Source organism: Gymnoscopelus braueri (assembly GCF_963280865.1).
Source record: "Gymnoscopelus braueri genome assembly, chromosome: 17".
Taxonomy (NCBI): Eukaryota; Metazoa; Chordata; class Actinopteri; order Myctophiformes; family Myctophidae; genus Gymnoscopelus; species Gymnoscopelus braueri.
The window spans coordinates 21,250,606-21,271,169 of NC_137617.1; the positions used below are offsets into that span (position 1 = coordinate 21,250,606).

The 20,564-nt window shown below is 39.3% G+C and overlaps 1 protein-coding gene and 1 long non-coding RNA gene across 2 annotated transcripts in view; one reads left to right on the forward strand and one right to left on the reverse strand.

The window, feature by feature from the left end:
* Window positions 1–2,500, forward strand: part of LOC308105038 (uncharacterized protein) — a gene marked incomplete at its 5' end in the record, with an annotated part of 51,889 nt that extends 49,389 nt beyond the window's left edge. The window contains one exon of the mRNA XM_080455673.1: window positions 2,227–2,500. Within this exon, the coding sequence (XP_080311799.1) occupies window positions 2,227–2,334 (108 nt within the window). The 3' untranslated portion in view covers window positions 2,335–2,500. The remainder of the gene's footprint in view (window positions 1–2,226) is intronic.
* A 13,657-nt stretch (window positions 2,501–16,157) lies between these two features.
* On the reverse strand, window positions 16,158–20,213 carry LOC308104741. The gene is made up of 3 exons (XR_013934847.1): window positions 19,799–20,213; window positions 19,195–19,277; window positions 16,158–18,896 (listed from the first exon to the last, which is right to left on the reverse strand). It is a non-coding gene; the product is annotated as an uncharacterized lncRNA (long non-coding RNA).
* Between the last annotated feature and the right edge of the window lie 351 nt (window positions 20,214–20,564).

Sequence of the window (20,564 nt, forward strand, 5' to 3'; positions counted from 1 at the left end):
AATGAGTCAGATGTCACTGAAAACTCAAGGAGGAGTATGGCCTTGAGAAACGTGTGTGTGTGTGTGTGTGTGTGTGTGTGTTTGAATGGCTTAATGTGCTCTATGTTGGAGGAAGCTTGCACAAAATAATTTTGCCCACTCCTTTTATATAAACACATTAACCGTCACACATTTGAATATCAGAATCTATTTTATTGTGATCACACCATTACAGGTGTACTGTAACAGAGTGGGTGATTTTTTTTTTTTTTTTTACGTGAGATCGTAATTTTGCAGCTACAGAAAATGTACTGTAGCTGTATAGCCTATATAAGTATACGGTTGTGGGATCTAGCTGTGAATGTAAACTTTAAAACCAGTGTTTCTCAAAGAGGGGTCCTTGAGTGGGTTCCAGGGGATCCCCAGCTAAACGATTGAAAGTTAGGAACCAAATGGACCCGTACAGGTCTGTAACTCTGAGAGTCTACAAACGGAACCCTTACGGGTCCATTTGGTTCCATTTGTGCACTCTCAGGGTTATATGGGGGTCTGTGGCCTTTAATGCCTACCAAACTGGTGGTCCTGGTTGGAAGGAATTCGAAACGTTTGAGAACTTTGAGCATTGAATTCACAGTATCGATAGCGTCTGTCTATCCTGCTCACAACCATTGGTAGAAAGTAACTAAGTGCATTTACTCAAGTACTGTACTTAAAGGCAGGGTCCCCACGGTCATGAAATTCCTGGAAATATTTTGAAATAAAAATTAAAAAAATCCAGTACTGGAAAAGGTTTGGAATTGATCAAAGGTCCTGGAATTTATCAAGGGTCCTGGAAAAATATTTGGCTATGCATTGTTTTTGGCTATTGATTTTGTTAATACAAAACATTTTCATAAACATGTATAACATTACACGAAATATGTAACATAAGTCGTTTTTCGCCGAACGGGCTGTGTGATGGCAGCCTAATGTATGTCTCAATTGTTAGGTTGCACTGCATAGGGTGCCAGGTTGGTGTCACGTGATAAAAAGAACAGAGCTACAAGCTCACAACGTGCTGCGTAGTTGGCTTGTAGAGCTGTTCGTTTGTCACGTGACACCAACCTGGCAACTTGTGCAGGTTGTGTGTTTGCTGTCCCAACAAACTATTGCGAGCAACATGTGAATAGTCGGTGAAGCGTAAACGAGATTTTAAGCAGTTAAAATATATCGGTTGAACTAGTAGTATGATCCACAATGCCAGGGAAATGTTTGTTTAATAATTTGTGGTTTACAAATGAAAAGTTTAAAGACTGGGTAAAGCGAGAAGAGGACCCGAATAGAGCTGGCTGCAAGTTATGTCACAAATCTTAGCCGGATACTGTACTGTTCCTAAAATAAATGGCACTTTTAAGTTTACCACTCTTGATTTGTTTTACATAATTATGTTCATCCCTCCTTGTGTCTGACATAGGACAATAGGAAAAACATAGGAAAACCTACAACAAAAGTGTAATTTAAAACATCCTTGCATCCTTCATTACTTTTAAATTCATAAATGGGGCAAATGCAAGGCAATATTATTTTTTTTAAAAAAGTCATACGGATGCCATAATGAGTCTTGTATTCCAGTGAGCTATGCCCTAATTTTGCACGAAATTTTTAATGGAATTGTACCATTCTATATTCTATGCTTTATTTTTGCTACACTGCCTATCTTTGGGCATTGTATATAGGAGTAAGAGACACATTATTGCGCTGAATGATTGTTATATAGGCCTGGAAATTGGGCTAAATATTCTGGAAAAGTTTTGGAAAAGTTTTGGAAATTCATTGCTAAAAATGTGTGGGGACCCTGAATGTACATTATGTGAAGTCCACAAGGTCACATATTTCGGCAGGTCACCAATTACTCTGTAACACCACCATGCTGGAGGAGAGAGGGCGACATTTGAATGTTAGGATCTAGCTATTGTCTCTCCATTTGAACCTCAGTTAAAGCTGCACTATGTAAATTTCCTGTTCTACCCCGGTCTCCTGAGCAAGTGCTGCCTGCTTGCTCTGAGGGGGGGAGAGAGAGAGTTTGTTCGCACCTGTGTTATTTTTTCGCATTTATCTTCAGATAGATATAATTATACTATTGTTGTACTTTGTTTCTTTGAAAACTTTTTCCCCTAAAGGCTTTTCCCACCCTTAACTGTTTGTAATCTTCTAATATATTATTGATCCTTGTTGTACTAAAACATTTGACCCAAATGTGTCAAACAGACAGACGACACAAGGTGGTGCTGTTTCTCCCTGTGCAGTCTCTTGTCCAAGAGCTCTTCACCAATTGAGTCCTGGCAACTGTCCCCTCCTGTATCACAGAGTTCTTGATGCAGTGTATTTCTCTGTTCTTGTTTTTCCAAATGTTGTTTGTGTTTCCATTTTGTTACTACATTTTTATATGTCTTAGAGCCTCCCAGTAACATGCATATTTTGTATAGTGTCACTGCACTGTTTAAATACAAATATGAACAATGAAATGATATGTGCACCAGTTTACTGGCACACTATAGCATAGCCATGGTTCACAAAGCGTCATGGTGCCGAGTCCCCCTGGTCTAAAGTTGTGTTCGATTTTTTCACATTGCCATCTCTCACATAAACATAAACGTTCAGATTTCAAATATAAAGTGCTTACCACCGAGCCACGGATGTTACAAGGCGATGCGGACCGCGATGAGTACCCGTATCTCCCGTATTGTTCAATAAAAAGCATTTTAATCCCATCGCCGGCCATTTTCTCCAAATTGTCTCCGATACTTTCAACCATGCGACACTAATGGTTGGGAGGTGTATTGCACTCTGATACATTACAAAACAAAAAGAAAAGAAAAAAGAAAATGGCCGGCGATGGGATTAAAATGCTTTTTATTGAACAATACGGGAGATACGGGTACTCATCGCGGTCCGCATCGCCTTGTAACATCCGTGGCTCGGTGGTAAGCACTTTATATTTGAAATCTGAACGTTTATGTTTATGTGAGAGATGGCAATGTGAAAAAATCGAACACAATTTTAGACCAGGGGGACTCGGCACCATGACTGTCATGGTATGACAGTCATGTTTCAGGGCTAACTATAGCAGTGTGTCGGTCAGTATTGGGTAATTTTCCACTACACCCATATTGATTGGTTGATTGAGGACACGCCCATGTAAAGAGCACACCTTTGTCCCAGTCCCTATATAAGTGATGTATGCACCCATTCCCTGTTAAACCCTGAGGAAGACTGTATAGGTCGAAACGTTGGTTTCATTTCATCCATATTAAAACTTTCTGCATCGTGGCTAAGAGCTGTGCGGCCTCTTCCTTGTCAACAAAACCTGTGTTAAACCAGAAAAAGGATCGTGTCAAAGGTCATGTCCAACATAGACACAGGATCTAAATGTCTCAATAGAAGAGCGGAGAGACCAGATACAATCACCCCCATTGTTTAAGTTACATTGTATTATACTCTACCATACAGCTTGATCAACATAACATTTAATTCACTAAAACAATGACATAATAGAGCTTCAACTTCAACTGGCATCCCTGTTTTGGGAAGAAATTGCTAAAATAAGCGATCCACAAGCTGTTTTCTCTGTGTACATTCATCCATGGCAATGCTGCTCAAACAGGGAAGCACCTGACCCAGTTGTTGCAGTTTTTCTTGAGAAGCGATGTTAAAATCCCTTTGCTTCTAAACTATGGGGTAGCCTACTACACCCACCAAGAAACACAATGGGTGGGGGTGGGAGGGGCGGGGGGTGTCACCCAAAATGACTCGTTGCTGCAGGTATATGCAAAACAACAGCCCTCTCTAGGGTCCTCTTATTTGTCTCCAAAGAGAAAGAGAGGATTTTAGGAGTTTAGCCTCTAGTCACAGCAATCACAACGGATCTCCATCCAGCTACACATTTCAACAGTCCTGGAGAATGTATGGTCTGGTGTTTTGTAAAGAAACTGTCATTTAATTGTAAAAGAGAGAGAGAGAGAGAGAGTTGTGTTATACATCTATATTAATGCTTTTTAAAGGAAATCAAGGACCCCCACCCCCCATAACTCTGTGAGAGTACAAATGGAACCAACATTTGGTTCCATCTGTACACTCTCAGAGGTACAGACCTGCTAGGGTCCATTTGGAACCCCCTCAAAGTCCCTGGACCCCTCTTTGAGAACCGCTGGTCTTGTAACGAGGCTCTGACATACAGGCCCTCCCTGGTGAACGTATTGGACCAGTGTGTGAGATGACGCCAGGCAGATATTGTCCATGTCATTGATATAATCCTTTTCTGACCTTTGTATGTAGGAGAAAAAAAACTAAAGGAATTGAAGACAACATGATAAATATCCATCTGACAGAGCGGACAAGTTCAGATGATGCTTCTGTTCCTGTGTGTGAGTCCAAGATATTCATGCCTCCTCAGGCTGTCTCTATGTCTGCATCTATCTACAATAGGTTTCTACTCCAGTTTGTAAAATACAACGAAATGAAACGAAATGTTTGAGAAATTTGAGAAAAATAAAATGAACAGGTAAAAGTGTGATTTTAGACTAAAGACAACAGCCCTGCATCTCTGAAGCTCAATAAAGATTATGTCACTGAAAACCGTGTCTTCTTTCAGCACGAGTCAGCACGACCTCATCAGGAAACCTACAATAGACACTACTGGCTTTTTAGTACATAACAAGTAAGCTATGTCTCGAGGGAACTTAACATATACTGTTGTTGGAGATATATATATATATATATATATATATATATATATATATATATATATATATATATACACTACGTATTCAAACAACGTAAATCACAATTTACATAAAGTTATCCTCGATGTGCTGTACTTGTGTTTGGCAGTTCACATACAGTGTGCAAAAAATTGCTGAGTCCAGTTCACGGACAATGAACAATGGTTATCTCTATTTGAAATTAGGGAGTATGTCTCCTTTTGCTGAACATGCTATTTGCAACATTCAGGTATGAGGGGGGGGGGGCAGTTTGTGTATGCCATCTGTCTAGAAAGAGTCACAGGGTGAAACCACAACACTGCACTTTTCACCTTCTATGTTCTAGCTGTTCTTTTAAGGCACTTGTTCGTCCGGGGACCCCCCAAGGATCCTTGAGGGGGTTGATTGATGGTTAGGAACCAAATGAACCCTCTCTCAGAGTGTACAAATGGAACCAATGTGTACACACTCGCAGAGTTAAATCAACACAGAGGATTTTACAGTATAGATTGGGGTCCCAGAGATAGAATTGGGGGTCCGTGGCCTAGTGTACATCAAACTGGGGGGTCCTGGGAATGAAAAAGGGTTGAGAATGACTGTTTTAAACTAACAGTACATACCTCCTTGCCCCCCTTCAGAGCACTTGCCACCCGCAGGGCCCAGGTCTAGCCCGCTGGTTGGAGGGGGCATGATGTTTCGCTACACCTACATTACCCCAGGAAACCACGTTTGGGGAAAGTAAGAACAGTGTGTCCGTACTCCGTGCGTAAAATCTGAGAGCGTACAAATGTTATAATTAAATTTTTACCTTTGCGGTAATCCTCAGAATGTAAATGACAATTTTTTGGCGGTGAAGTTTTGGCCAATGAGAGAGAGAGAAGGCGGGTGGGGGGGTTTCCATTTGTACATCTTATTAGAGTTAAACTAACCCTGAGTTCGTTTTTAGAGTGTGTGTGTGTGTGTTGTGAGCTTGTAGATCAACTATTTTCGACAGAGGTTTGGTGTAGAGGGAAAACGGAGCCAAACCAAGTACAGAGCCAAAGGTCATGTTTACTAAAGTAATGGCGATTTAAATGGTTAAATGTCTGAAATAAACAAAAACAAAAAACATGAATTTACACAACACTGATGATAGTGCTGTCAAATTAAGTCTATGAAGCCATCTATGAAATCTATGAAAAAGCTTAATCTGCAACACAATGTTATGCAATATGTGGTGAGTGGGGGGGCGGTCCCTGCTTCATCTCACTCTCAGCAAAGGGGTCCTTGGCCTGAAAAACGTTGAAGACCCCTGGAACGAGGGGCCTGCTTGAGTCTTAATGTGTCCCTGTGACAAAGTTCATCAGTACAGATCCGTTTTTGAAGGGCATGAGGCCAAACGCGGCCCACGGTGGCAATATGGCCTTGATGGTGAAATTCCTGTGCCAGCCCTGCCCGGCAAAAGGCTACAGTAGGCTACATGCTTGCAAGGTGTAGGAGATGACGTTCACCCTCTCACATGCTCTCACACTCTCACCACACCTCCCATTCCTCACTGAAACACAGTCTTATAAAATCTCAGAACTTGCGGAAATCCTGCAGTATCTGGCCTTAATGTTTTAAGCAGAGGAAAGAACCTCAACTTGAAGATTGCAAGCCAGGTAAGAGAATTTTCTGGCCTTCAAAGTTTGAAGTGGTCATTTGTGTGCTATAACATCTTGAAAATGCAATCTGTTACATTTGCAATGAACCTGTGATGTTGGGTTCTGTGTGTTTCTGTGTTACAATACTGCAGTCAGACTAAACACTTTATTTTTTATACTTTTACATTTTCAACAGGTTAGTGAGGATGCAGCCCATGGTACTTGTTTCAGCTGTTCTCTTCATGGCGTTCATACCAACTGTTGATCGTAACAACAGCACAGGTAAACTGTCTCTCATGTCCTCATATGAACATCTGTTTGTTTATTCAGTGACCATAAGACTTGCATCAAACTTTAAATGCTGGCATAGTTCATATTAGACAACCTTACTTTTCTCTAATATTTTTCATGATACCACATATCTGTTCAGTGCAGAGTTCTGAACAGTACAGTTTCTGAACAGCATGACTACCTTACTGTACAAAGAATACAGCATATGTGAAAATAAATATTGCATTTGGTGAACAACACCATTATACATGGTGTCTTGTGTTATTGGCTGGCCAACAGCTCCACCCTGTGGGCAAGTCACGCTATCTAAACATATGACACCACACTGTCTGTTGTGTTGCTGTGTGATGCAGTAGCCTATTTTAATAAATACAGTAATTACACATTTTGGTAAAATGTAGTCAAGTGCCATAATAATGATCATAATAATTACTATTATTATTATTATTATTATTATTATTATTATTATCATCATTATTATATTACTAATTTATTTTCCAAATATATCTTGTATATTTTTGGGAATGAAGTCTACATTACACATCCACCACGTACCAAGGTGACCTACTTCCGAGACCCTGGCTTCACTGAACCTATTGACCCAATGGCGGCCCCATATGGCTCTGTCTTGTACGTCCAAGTCCAATTGAATGCAGAGGAAGTGATTCCAGCTGGGTACGTGCTCGTGGTGATCGACTGCTGGGGAGCTCACCCCAACGGCTCCCACGACCCCACGGACGCAGTTTTCTACTTCATTCGAGACAAGTAGGTCTATGTCTGCAGAGCAGATGGCTTGTGTTGTGTGTGTCCAGTCTGTCCACAATAATTGAAAGAGATGATTGCTTTAGCAGTGCTGGACAGTAAACTAAGTACATTTGAATATACCAAAACGCTCGCCCCAAAACACAATCACCGCTGGGGGCGAGCGGTCCGCGGAAAAAATGGGGGCGAGCGTGTTTTGGGGCGAGCGTTCCGGTTACCCATTTACTTGGATATAATTAGCACATTTTTTAGTTGAGTTTTTTGTTTTTGTTTGTTTTGTTTTTTTGCCAGCACATAACTTTAAAGGTAGTGTAAGTGATTTGCAATTATTCAAATAATTGCAAAATGGGTCTATGTTCTGATAGTGCTCGTTACTATAGAGTGTCCTGTCCATATAAAAAGTCTCCATGTCTCTCCAGCTCTTTATAAAACAGAAAATGTATTTTGTAGTTTTTTTTTTTTTTTTTGTAGTTTCATTTCCAATTTTATCCAACCAGGACAGAGAACTCAATCAGGATACAGATTAAACAAGTGAAATTGGAAGTGATGACACTAAGAAATGAGCATGCAAAATTAGAACTGAAAACTATACAAATTAAGCTTAAAAATGGGTACTTTCTCCTGATTGGCTGAGATTTTGACACCTACCGAAAAATGTATTTTCTGTTTATTAAAGAGCTGGAGAGACGGGGAGACTCCTGTTACTGAACAAACACTCTATAGCAATGATTACTATCAGAATATAGTATTTTAACCTTAAAAAAAAATACTTTTTGTTTAAACCAAAAAATATCACTTACCCTACCTTTAACTCCGCTACATTTCAAGTCAAATTATTTTCATATCCATTTGAAAGTTCAGGCAGAAATTTAGTTTAGTAAAATATCTCTACTTTTCCACGAGCTTGCAAGCTCGTGGAAAAGTAGAGATATTTTACGAGCTTCACACGGACAACATTCTCTCCGGGCGTGGGGCCCGGAATGAGTGCAGGACTGAACATATCAAGACTTCCTTTGGGAAGCACAAATGTATGGGCTGCACAATTGGCAGGTGGTGTGATTAATTACCCCACACCAATCGCAACGCACCTGTCAATTGTGTGCCCTATACGCATGTGCTTCCCAAACATCTATGTTCCCAAAGGAAGGTTTCATGATCAGTCCAGCAGTCTTTTCAGGTCTGGCCCCGTCGCTGACAGAGAATGTGTGGAGCCTGTGATTTCATTGACCGAAATCATTTTGTCTCAGAGACAGCGGTCAATGAAATCGCAGGAAAAAAAGGTCAATTTGACCGAAAGTATGTCTGTGTGGTAGGTGGACTTTATGCCATCACACAGTGTTAAAGGTAGGGTAAGTGATATTTTTTGGTTAAAACAAAAAGTATTTTGTTAAAAGGTTAAAATACTATATTCTGATAGTAATCATTGCTATAGAGTGTTTCTTCAGTAACAGATGTCTCCCTGTCTCTCCAGCTCTTCAATAAACAGAAAATACATTTTTCGGTAGGTGTCAAAATCTCAGCCAATCAGGAGAAAGTACCCATTTTAAGCTTAATTTGTATAGTGTTCCAGTTCCAATTTTGCATGCTCATTTCTTAGTGTCATCACTTCCAATTTCACTTGTTTAATCTGTATCCTGATTGAGTTCTCTGTCCTGGTTGGATAAAATTGGAAATGAAACTGAAACTGAAACGAAAATGCATTTTCTGTTTAATAAAGAGGTGGAGAGACAAGGAGACTCCTAATACTGAACAAACACTCTATAGCAATGAGTACTATCAGAATATAGAGCTATTTAACAATTATTTTAACCAACGCAAATCACTTACCCTACCTTTAAGTAAGAGTGAAAGACTGAAGGATGAAATAATGAGGTTGGGCCTTCTTTTCTCCAGGTGTCCTGCCATCCCTGATTTGACAATGCTGGAGAACGGCTCTTCCCGCCGAGCTCGTTTCTCTTACCTGTGGTGGAGAGTAGACATGTTGCCGGTAGAAGTAGTTACTCAGGTCTTCCACCTCAGCCTGTGTGACCCGACAGCCTCCATCTGTTCTCCTGTAAGTTACCCACACTGGCAACACAGTGAAGTACTGTGAATATAGATGTTTTGAAGGTCTGTGGTGATTCCTGTTCTCCTGTGTGCTTACGCCATCCACAGGTTTGCCCACAGCGGACAGATGGCTTCTGTGAGTACTGTATCTATTTTAACAATGTGAAATACAAGGATTTTAAATTCTGACATCTGAGACACGACGTTAGAGTGAACTAAAATGTGTTTTCTCTCTTTGCGTTGGGTTTTCAGGGGTCAAAAAAGAGCTGTAGAGGGGCTGCACTCCTGCCTCCTACGTGATGAAGTCACCACTACCCAGACGGCCCCACATGGAGGAGAAGAAGACTTTGCAGTGTTTCAGCTGTGTAAATGTCATTACAGACAATCTCCTCTTGTCTCATATTGTCTCCTCCTCTCCCCCACTACCCTCCTCTCCTCTAATCTCCTCTCCTACCCTCTCCTCCCCTCCCCTCCTCTCCTCCCCCCAAACAATCTCCTCTCCTCTCCTCTCCTCTCCTCTAACAATTGTAACAGGGAAAGTAATTATCTTTCTCTCCCTTTCACTGTCACTGCGTTAATTCACAACACATTCAATGGCATTCTTACAACTGCTATGTGAACATAACACTTCCTGTACACGAGTTAAATATCAAATCTTTGGATCTGCTCTCCTGAATGTTTGTGGAGATGACTGATTTATCCTGTGAAGTAAAGTCCAGTCACCTTTATTTGCATGTATTAAAAACAACAGAAGTTGACCCAAAGCGCTTTCCATTCAAAATAACATCATAGGTGAAAGCAATACAATAATCTAAACACAAACATTAATTACATTCAGTGGTCAAAACAGACAATGAGTTAGTTGCCCTCAGACTGAGCTAAGAGAAATAGAGAAGAGGTGAGTTTTTAGGTTGGATTTAAACATTCCAATGGTGGGACTGGACTTTAATGTGTGATGGGCAGTGGTGGAAAAAGTACTCAAATGTTTTACTTAAGTAAAAGCATCAATACTGCATTTATAGGAATACTTCGTTACAAGTAAAAGTCCAGAATTCAAAATTTACTTGAGTAAAAGTACAAAAGTATTGGCATCAAAATGTACTTAAAGTACCAAAAGTAAAAGTACTAAATATTTGAAAATAGCCGATCTACAAGCTCACAACGCGTCGCGATGCGAAGCGTTGTGAGCTTGTAGATCTGCTATTTTCAAATAGCCTAGGTTTAAAATAGGTTTAAAGTGGTTAATGTATGTTTCATAATATCATAATTTATTTCTGAAAAGTAACTAGTAACTAAAGTTTTCAAATAATTGTAGTGGAGTACATCCATTCCATACTGCACCTTATTGTATTTATACACCATTAATAATAAAATGTTGCTGTATTATACTTTGAACTGTAATGTCTCATGTATTTGCTCAATTTGATCAAATTGATGGTCATCTACTTCAAAGTTAATGAACTGTGTTCTGACCTGAAAGGTTACCATGATGGAAACGTAGTTTGAAAACACCATTTACACAATGCACATATACATACTGTGTTATATTACAAAAGGGAGACGAGACATTATACTATGTATGTATTTTTGTATGGAAACCCAAATCTTTTTTTAAAATGTAATATCCTGTAGCATAACAACATTTCTGGCATTTGTAACAAACCAGATTCAATGAGTATGATTTATTCACAACAGGTGAGCAAGGAGGGTGAAGGCTTGGATCTTCCAGGATGGAGGAGACCCCAGTGCTGTCAGATGGTCCATAGGGAGCATGCGATCCAGACCCTAGTGTCCCTTTTATGTGGCAAATAGACAATCTACAAGCTCACAGCACATTGCATTCTGAAGTGTTAAGTGCTTGTAAATAAGCTATGGTCTGCAAATAACGAAGTAGGCCTATTTAGGGTTTTAAGTGGGTGTACAGCTGGCCAAGCAGTGGCCCCATCACCCCATGTATTGTGAATCAGAATTTATTCTCATACCACTTTGAAAGCTCAGCTTTAAAGCGCTCAACAACAACATAAATACCTGAGTGTATACAATATCATTTAAAATGCATAATGCAGTGCTAATAATAAATATACTCTTATCATGAGCGGTCAGTGCATGTTTACATGAATACAATGATTAATAATGGCTGTGTGTCCCTTAGTAGAATCAAATGGACTTGTTCTCACTAAACCAGGTGATATTGCAAATCATTTTAATGATTATTATGTGGGTAAAGTATCTAAACTATGGCAGGCTATGAATATTTCAGACAACATTAAAGCAACTTACTGTATTAAGCATATTATAATGAAAGAGACAATTTGTGAATTTGAATTTCATCAGGTTGAAATCAGTGAGGTGGAGCGGTTACTTCGCTCTCTATCTGATAATAAGTTAGCAGGCCTAGATAACCTGGATAGTAAAGTGCTGAGAATGACTGCTGGTATCATAGCATCTCCTATGTCCTATCTGTCATATTATTAATAAATGTTTGGATGGGGGCTTATGTCCAAAGATGTGGAAGGAGGCTACGGTTATTCCTTTACCTAATTATACCAAAGCTGCTTTTAATGAGGGGAATTCTAGACCTATAAGTATTTTGTTTTTGAGCAAAATCATGGAAAGGTTGGTGCATTCACAAATTCAAGCTTATTTTGTATCAAACAAGCTTGCAACAGATTCTCAACATGCCTAGAGCTGGTCACTCTACTTCTATGAGACCTCAAGGGAAGCAAAACCGCAAGGACTTTTTTGGACGGACGTTTTAGTCAAAGTGTTTTAACTGTACTCATGCTGTAATAAATTTCTGCCTAATAAAATATTCAATCAATTAATCAATCTACTGCTTTGATACAGATGATTGATGACTGGCTTAGAGCTATAGATAACTCTATTCTGGTGGGAGCTCTGCTGTTAGATTTTAGTGCTGCATTTGATATGCTGGACCATTCTGTACTGGTTGAGAAACTTAAATGTTATGGTTTTAAATCTTCTGCTTTAAAGTGGATACTAAGTTATCTGTCCTCCAGATCACAGTAGGTGTATCTAATGGCAGCCTGTCCAGTAGCAGAGGTCTAGAGTGTGGCGTTCCGCAAGGAAGTTGCCTAGGACCTTTGGTCATCTCAGTATTTACTAAAGACCTATCTTGGGCTACCAAATGTGCCACAATAGTTCTTCATGCGGATGATTCGACTTTGTGTTACACTGCACCGTCATGCAATGTACTTAATGAAGTTTTGAGCAGAGAACTTAAAGTTGTGCATGACTGGGTAGTATATAATAGTCTTGTCCTTAACATCTCCAAGACTAAATGTATTGTGCTGGGATTAAGGCACAGGTTATCTACAAGCCCAAAGCTTCATTTAAACTTGTGTAATTTGGCAGTTCAACAAGTTGAAAGTACTAAACTCCTTGGAGTGATGCTGGATTGCACTCTGTCTTGGTCTCACCATATTAATGATATTGTTTTGAAAATGGGAAGAGCAATTGGTATTTCCAGGAAATTTTTTTTTTTTGCCCGCCCCCTTTTATGTCACTTAGATCAAAGTTTAGTTATATGTCATCTTGACTATTGCTCTACGATGTGGTCATCTGCTGCCAGTGTTGATCTCGGGAAGCTCCAGGTTGTCCAGAACAGGGAAGCACGATTGGTCCTGGGCTGCGCACTGAGGTCTTACAGTTGAGAATAGGTTGTCTTTTAATACACTTATACTGTTCAAGTCAGTCATGAGCAGTCAAACTCATTTTTGTATACATAATCAGGTCGTTTATAGTAATACTGTGCATGCATGATCATTACACTAGAGGTTCCAGTAATGGCCAGTAATGGGCAGCTTGAATTACCTGGTCCAAAAACCAACGCTTTAAGGAGATCTTTTATTTATAGATCATGAACTCTTTGGAATAACCTGCCTCGAAACCTCTGCTGCATTTACAGTAAATTAACTTACACTGTAAAGTATTTTTGTTTATTTTTTTCTGTTTCTTTGCTCACATGTAATTTCAGCTATCGTATTTGTTAGTTTCATTATGTATTGTGTGTTGAGTACTGACAATTGATAATTTTGTATTTGCACCTGTACTAATTGTTTTTGTATGTTTTTTTGTGTGGACCCCAGGAAGACTAGCTGTTTGCTATGGCACCAGCTAATGGGGATCCTTAATCAAATCAAATCAAATCAAATCAAATCAAAAGGCTCAACAATCTGTTTCTGATGTTATATTTTCAATTGCTGGTCAGTCTTAGGCCTACCGTATGTGCTAAAGGTCAGGTCAAGGTCGCTCTTGCACCTTCTCATCCAAGTAGGTGTCCAAGCATGCAGCAGATATGGTCACGGAATGACATGTACAGTATTCACCTCACCATTGATATGGAGCTGTTTATTGTAACCTTGCAGGTATGCTGGAACCAGCCAGTACAGCTGTACAATGTAATTGTGCATCCTGGTGGGATGCATGTTATTATGCAGTCATTTCTCAGCTGCATTGCAAAACTAATGTAGGGATCAGCACTGGAAATGTATGTGGTTGCAGCATATGGGGGGATGACAGACAACTTCAGTGGTTAGTCCTTAGTGTATCAGACCTCATCTGTTGGCACCATGATGGATTCTGGAACACTTGCCTCTACTCACCAGTTTGGGGAGCAGACTGCCATAAAGATGCTGTCATGAGCATGACACTGTGCTGAGCTTGTGAATGAGTGGACTGATGATGACCCCATATTTGGGGCCCTGGCTCACAGACTAAGAGGGACAAAGCTTCTTCCCCAGAGCCATCATTGTATTAATGCAAACATGCACTGACCCCTCATGATAGAGTATATTTATTATTAGCGCTGCACTGCATTATGCATTTTAAATGATATTTTATACACTCAGGTATTTATGTTGTTGTTGAGCGCTTTAAAGCTGAGCTTTCAAAGTGGTATGAGAATAAATTCTGATTCACAATACATGGGGTGATGGGGCCACTGCTTGGCCAGCTGTACACCCACTTAAAACCCTAAATAGGCCTACTTCGTTATTTGCAGACCATAGCTTATTTACAAGCACTTAAAGGGACACTTCACCCAAAAAAAACTTTGTTTCAATGGATTAGTCACCCCATGGAAACTTGAATTCATGGATATTTTTTTTAGTTTTTTGTCTCATTCCTAAGACAATAATTTGATGACCGGCAGCGGTTCCGGTAGGAGACACAACGAGTCTCCGTTGTGTCTCCTACCGGAACCGCTGCCTACCGGTTTCCATCATGGTAACCTTTCAGGTCAGAACACAGTTCATTAAAGGAGCATTTCACCCTGGAAGAAACTGCAATCACTCAATGGTAATAGTATTTGTAGTAGATAACAGTAGCGCAATTTAAAATTTGCAACCTATGGCCAGAAAAATTATGAAATCTGTGTGTTTGACTAGGGTTTGACTGGACTGCTGCATTACTACAATGACCATAATGCTTTGGTGCACTGCACCTCCTTGTGGCAGGGGAGGTCGCATGTGGGTGTGATCTCCAACAATAACATCCAAACAGCATGCCAGTGTTGCCATGTCTGCTTATTATAAGCGGCTTCTTTCTAAAATGTAGTTGATATTTGGGCTTGTTTCCAAATGTTTTGATTGCTGTTTAAACCAGTGGTTCTCAAACATGTTCATGTATTTTTCCACAGACCCCCATCTGAAATTATAATTTGTGGCAGGGAGCCCCTAACAAATATGTGTCAAAAATATTCCACATTTTGAAAAGCAAATAAAAATATTTTGCAAAAAAAAAAAAAAAAATCCACATTTTGGACTTTTTCCCCCTCAAGATTTTTTTGTAAATAGCAGATCTACAAGCTCACAATGGGTTGCGAAGCGTTGTGAGCTTGTAGATCAGCAATTTTCAAATATATAATATCCCATGTCTAGGTAAAGTGCTCTTGGCATAGTTATTTTTCTTTTGGGCTTGTTTTCATAGACCTGGCTGCTTATTTCTCTCACAATATCTGGCAACACTGGCTGTCCTCGCAGACGTTCATCTAGTTACATATATGTCCAAGGATTCGTTAGTGATGTCATATCACTGACACATCCTTAGTATCTTCATGCAGTTTCACTTCCGTGTCGCATAGTATTGACATCACTGTCACATCCTTGGTATTATGATCCTAGCCTTTCGTGACGGTGTTTGTTTACCAGCGCTGCTACTCCACGCTGTATTTTTTTTTCAAGCTTGCGCTTATGAAACACTACACAGGATTATTATTTCATGTCAACATTCAAGTACAACTATCAGAAGATAACTCAGGTAAAGTAATGCCACGCTCTGCAAGGGGGGTTGCCCGCTGGCCACAGCTAATGGGAGTGGCCGAGTGGGGAAAGAAGGTTAAACAAAGTGTTACGGACACACCATTGGGGCTGTCTTTTGAGCTGGTCTGACTGAGACACGCCGAGACATGTAGTGCGGAAAGGAATGAGACCTATCTCTCATGATGCAAATAACGTCACGACGTTTGCGAAGATTACTAGATATCTAAAAACACAGATTATTCACAAAAAAAACCCAGGATCTTGTTTCTTGACTCCTAAACTTCATTAAAAGACCGAAAACTTCTTCCAGGGGTGAAATGGCCCTTTAACTTTGAAATAGTTGACCATCAATTTGATCAAATTGAGCAAATAAATATGAGACATTACAGTTCAAAGTATAATACAGCAACATTTTATTATTAATGGCGTATAAATACAATAAGGTGCAGCATGGAATGGATGTAACCAATACTTTTTTGCTCATGTCATTACTAATGATTACTAATGACTAACTACATAACAATTATTAGTTATGTCTGTCTTTCACAAACAAATTATTACTGATGTAGTTTGAGTGATTTTGACATTTTGACAGATAATCTTCGACTACAGAAGACCTCCCAGAGATCACTCTCCCATCCAGATCGGGGGTGCTGCAGTGGAGAGAGTCAGAGAGTTCAAATTCCTGGGGGTGCACATCACTGAAGATCTCACCTGGGCAGTACAGACAGAGCGAGTGGTGAAGAAAGCACAACAACGCCTCTCCTTTCTCAGGAAACTGAAGAAAGCTGGCATGGGTCAAAAAGTCCTAAGAGCTTTCTACAGAGGCACAACAGAGAACATCCTGACTGGCTGCTTCACTGCCTGGTACGGCAGCTACACCGAGCTCAACCGCAAGGCAATGCAGAGGGTTGTGCGTACAGCCGAACACATCAGCAGATGTGATCTCTCCCCCATCCAAGCCCTGTACGACGAACGCTGTGTCAGCAAAGCACGAGGACTCATCAAAGATCGAAGCCATCCCAACCACAGACTGTTCGAGATGTTGCCGCATGGAAAACGCCTACGCAGTCTCAAAGCTACTAACAACAGACTGCAAAAAAGCTTCTTTCCGTGTACTATCAGGTACATGAACGATCTGACAAGAACCAGAACGAACCAAGGCAAAGGGAAGTGCTAAGCTGCAACTGTACTCTACTTCTCTCCTTCCTGCAATCACACCCTGATCATACAGCCATGGAACCATGTCAGTCAGGTGTGGGTGCCTTTGGCCTTGAGGAGAGACAGGGCGGCAGAGGTACGACAGGAGGTAGTCTCTGGTGTGAGCAGAAACGAGTCCAACTTCAGTTCACAACAATGTAGCGGCTGCAGTGTGATCGGATGTACAGCTGTTCTCCTTCAGACAACCAGTTGAGATGATCAACAGTGGGTCAGGGATGTTCACTTCACTTCACTTTGCAAGTTTTTATTTTTGGTCATTTGTACACTATGCAAACAGTATGCTCTATTTTCTTAAAACAACAGCAGCAATAATACATGACATAGTTGTGACCAAAAAAAGGTATAGGCTGAAGCTACATAGCTTATATTGCCTACCCTTTCAACATAAAATACATCCATGACAATCAAAGAAAAACAATGTAATTCTCACAAAAGTTAAATTAGAAGGAGAAGAAAAAAAGAATACCGAGAAAAACAGGACAAAGATTTTGGCTTCATAATACAATGCATGTTCACAAATATGGTTATACATGTGAATACATGATTTGTTATTTTTACTTTCTTTTTTGTATTTATTTTTGTATCTTTTTTTGTTTTATTCTCTGTTTTATTTCCATTATTATACAGTATCATTATATAACAATCAAAATAATACATGATCACAATAGCTCTTTATACTTATTTATAATATTTGTTTTAAACATTTTTTTAAAGACAAAGATCGATCTACACCTCCTCAATTCATTATCGCAACAGCTCCACAAACTTACTCCTTTTACTGATACACAGTGTTGTTTAGTATTGGTTCTTGCCCATGTTGTTTCAAACATACCAGTGTTTCTGAGTTCATAAGGGGTGTTTTTGGTCTCGAACAGCCTCTGAAGACAGTCTGGAAGTAAGTTATTGTAAGCTTTGAACATAATTAACAAGGTTTGGAGAATAACCATATCCCAAAATTTTAACGTGTGTAGATTTATGAATAAGGCGTTGGTAGGCTCACGGTACTCTGTCCTCTTAATTATTCGTATAACTCTTTTCTGTAGGATAAAAATTGGTTTAACGTTGGTTTTGTAAGTATTTCCCCATACCTCCACACAGTATGTCATGTAAGGAACTATAAGGGAACAATACAGTAAGTATAATGAGTTTTGGTTTAACATTTCTTTTGATCTATATAATATAGCAATGGTTTTTGACATTTTCCTTTTGACATGCTTTATATGAGATTTCCAACTTAGTTTATGATCAATTAACACACCAAGAAATTTATATTCATAAACTCTTTCTATAGTAATATCATTAATCCTCAATGTGACTTCATTTTCGATTTTTTTGTTTCCAAATATCATAAGTTTTGTTTTACTTACATTCAAGGATAACTTGTTTATATCAAACCAGGTTTTTAGTATGTTTAGTTCCCTTTCCATCGTCTTCAGAAGCTCTTCCAGATTTTTCCCCTGGCAGAATAAATTTGTGTCATCCGCGAACAGAACATAATTCAGAAGGTTAGACACATTACAAATATCATTAATAAATAAAATGAAGAGTTTGGGACCCAAAACGGATCCTTGTGGAACTCCGCATTTTACTTTCTGCATATTAGATTTATCATTATTGATTTGTACATATTGGTGTCTATCTACAAGGTAGCTTTTTAACCATGAATGTGCAACCCCTCTAATACCATAATGTTCTAATTTCATAAGTAATAGTTCATGGTCAATTGTGTCAAAAGCTTTCTTAAGGTCAATAAACACCCCTGCTGTGAATTCCTTGTTGTCAATGGCAGTGGAAATCTGCTCTGTAAGATTCAACACTGCCATTGAGGTGGACCGATTTTCTCTGAAGCCGTACTGCTGTTCACACAAGAGGTTATGTTTCTCAATAAAATTATCTAGTCGGTGCACAAATAATTTTTCTAAGATTTTTGAATGTTGAATGGTGCTCAGAGGTCCCTGTATGCAAAAACGACATGTGCATATAGAAACAATTACATTTTAAGGTGAGGTTGCTGTATTCATTGTAATAACCAGACTAACAATATTGACACAACGAACCTACTGCGACTTTTGTCTCATAAGATGGTCAACGCAAGAAGAATTGATCTTTATTGCGTTATAACTCAACTAGCATACAAATGGAACCAAATGGACCAGTACGGGTCCATTTGTGTGGCAGGGTGGAAATTAAATAAAAAGATGTGATATGAGATACAATAATAAAAAACAATAAAAGAAACCTTACAGTACATACCTGTCACCCCTGTCCTCCCTGTATCTGCTACTGGTGTCTGAACATGGTATATATGCAGGCTGTCTGGTTGTCAGGACTCCCCTCTGCACAGAAATAGGAGGTTATTAATATTTTAATAAAAAAAATAGCCGATCTACAAGCGTGGCGTTGTGAGCTTGTAGACCTGCTATTTTCACAATATTTAGTCAAACTAAATGTAATCTCAAGTGCTGGTTAGGGTGGGGGGTCCCCAGTTCAAATATGATTATTTTGGGGGGTCTCGGCCTGAAAAGGTTGAGAACCACTGTCATGGACTACAAGCTCACGTGTTGCCTCAATATTATATTTGGCTTATTGCCATTTCTTGGGATATTTCAAGGGCTATCTTACAGTATATTTTCCCCAGAATAGGGATGCTAGGGTTCAAGTGGTTAATGTAATTCAATAAAAACTCCCTGTAATAACTTTGAGGACCCATGCCATAAGGCCTAGTATACCTCAACCTGTTGTGGTACATGTAAGCAGGGATTACATACTGTACTAGCTCTGAAACATGACTGTGAACCATGGCTAATACTGTACATTTATATTTGATTATAATAGAAAAATAAACAAAACAACCAACCTCGTATTGCCCTGCTGACAGCAACGTATAAATGATCATCAGATACGTGTCCTCTCCTTGACATGTTGTGATTGGCACAACATCTCCTCAGTGCACATCAAACTGTACTAAATAAGTGTAAATGCGTAGGTCTGACTGTGAGCTATAATTTCTCATATCGTATTTTCATAAGGATCGCACAAAACCATGTCTTCCGTCTGTCCGTCCGTCTTCTACAGTTGTATCGCAATCCAATCTGCTGCCAAAGATGTTCAATAATGATTTATATATCCACACTATTTATTTATTGTCTCCTCCTCCAGCTCCCACTAGTCTTGGCTGCAGCCATAGTACAGTGCTAACCTGTTAGCCACACAGAAGGCTAAAAACATCGGCAGCTTCCGGTTCCGGTTCACCAGCCGATAGTGTCGTCGCGGATTTACATCAGTAATAGACAAATAGAAAAATGATAAATTGAAAAAACAAGTCATTTTTCCAATGTTTCATTATCCATTTCTTGACTTGGTTTTAGAAACAAATATTGACAAAACGTGTCATTTTTCTATTTTTTGACTTGTTTTTAAAATACAAATAATGAAAAAACAAGCCATTTTTCCTTTTTCCATTTCTGGATTTTATTTTGAAAATCAACTGAAGGAGAAAATGATAAATAGACACTCCAAAAGGGCTTTTTCCATTTTCTCAACCTTTGATTCAGAGCCACAAGTTAGAAATTGGTAAAATGAGCCATTATCCATTTTTTGACTTGGTTTGAAAATACAGATAT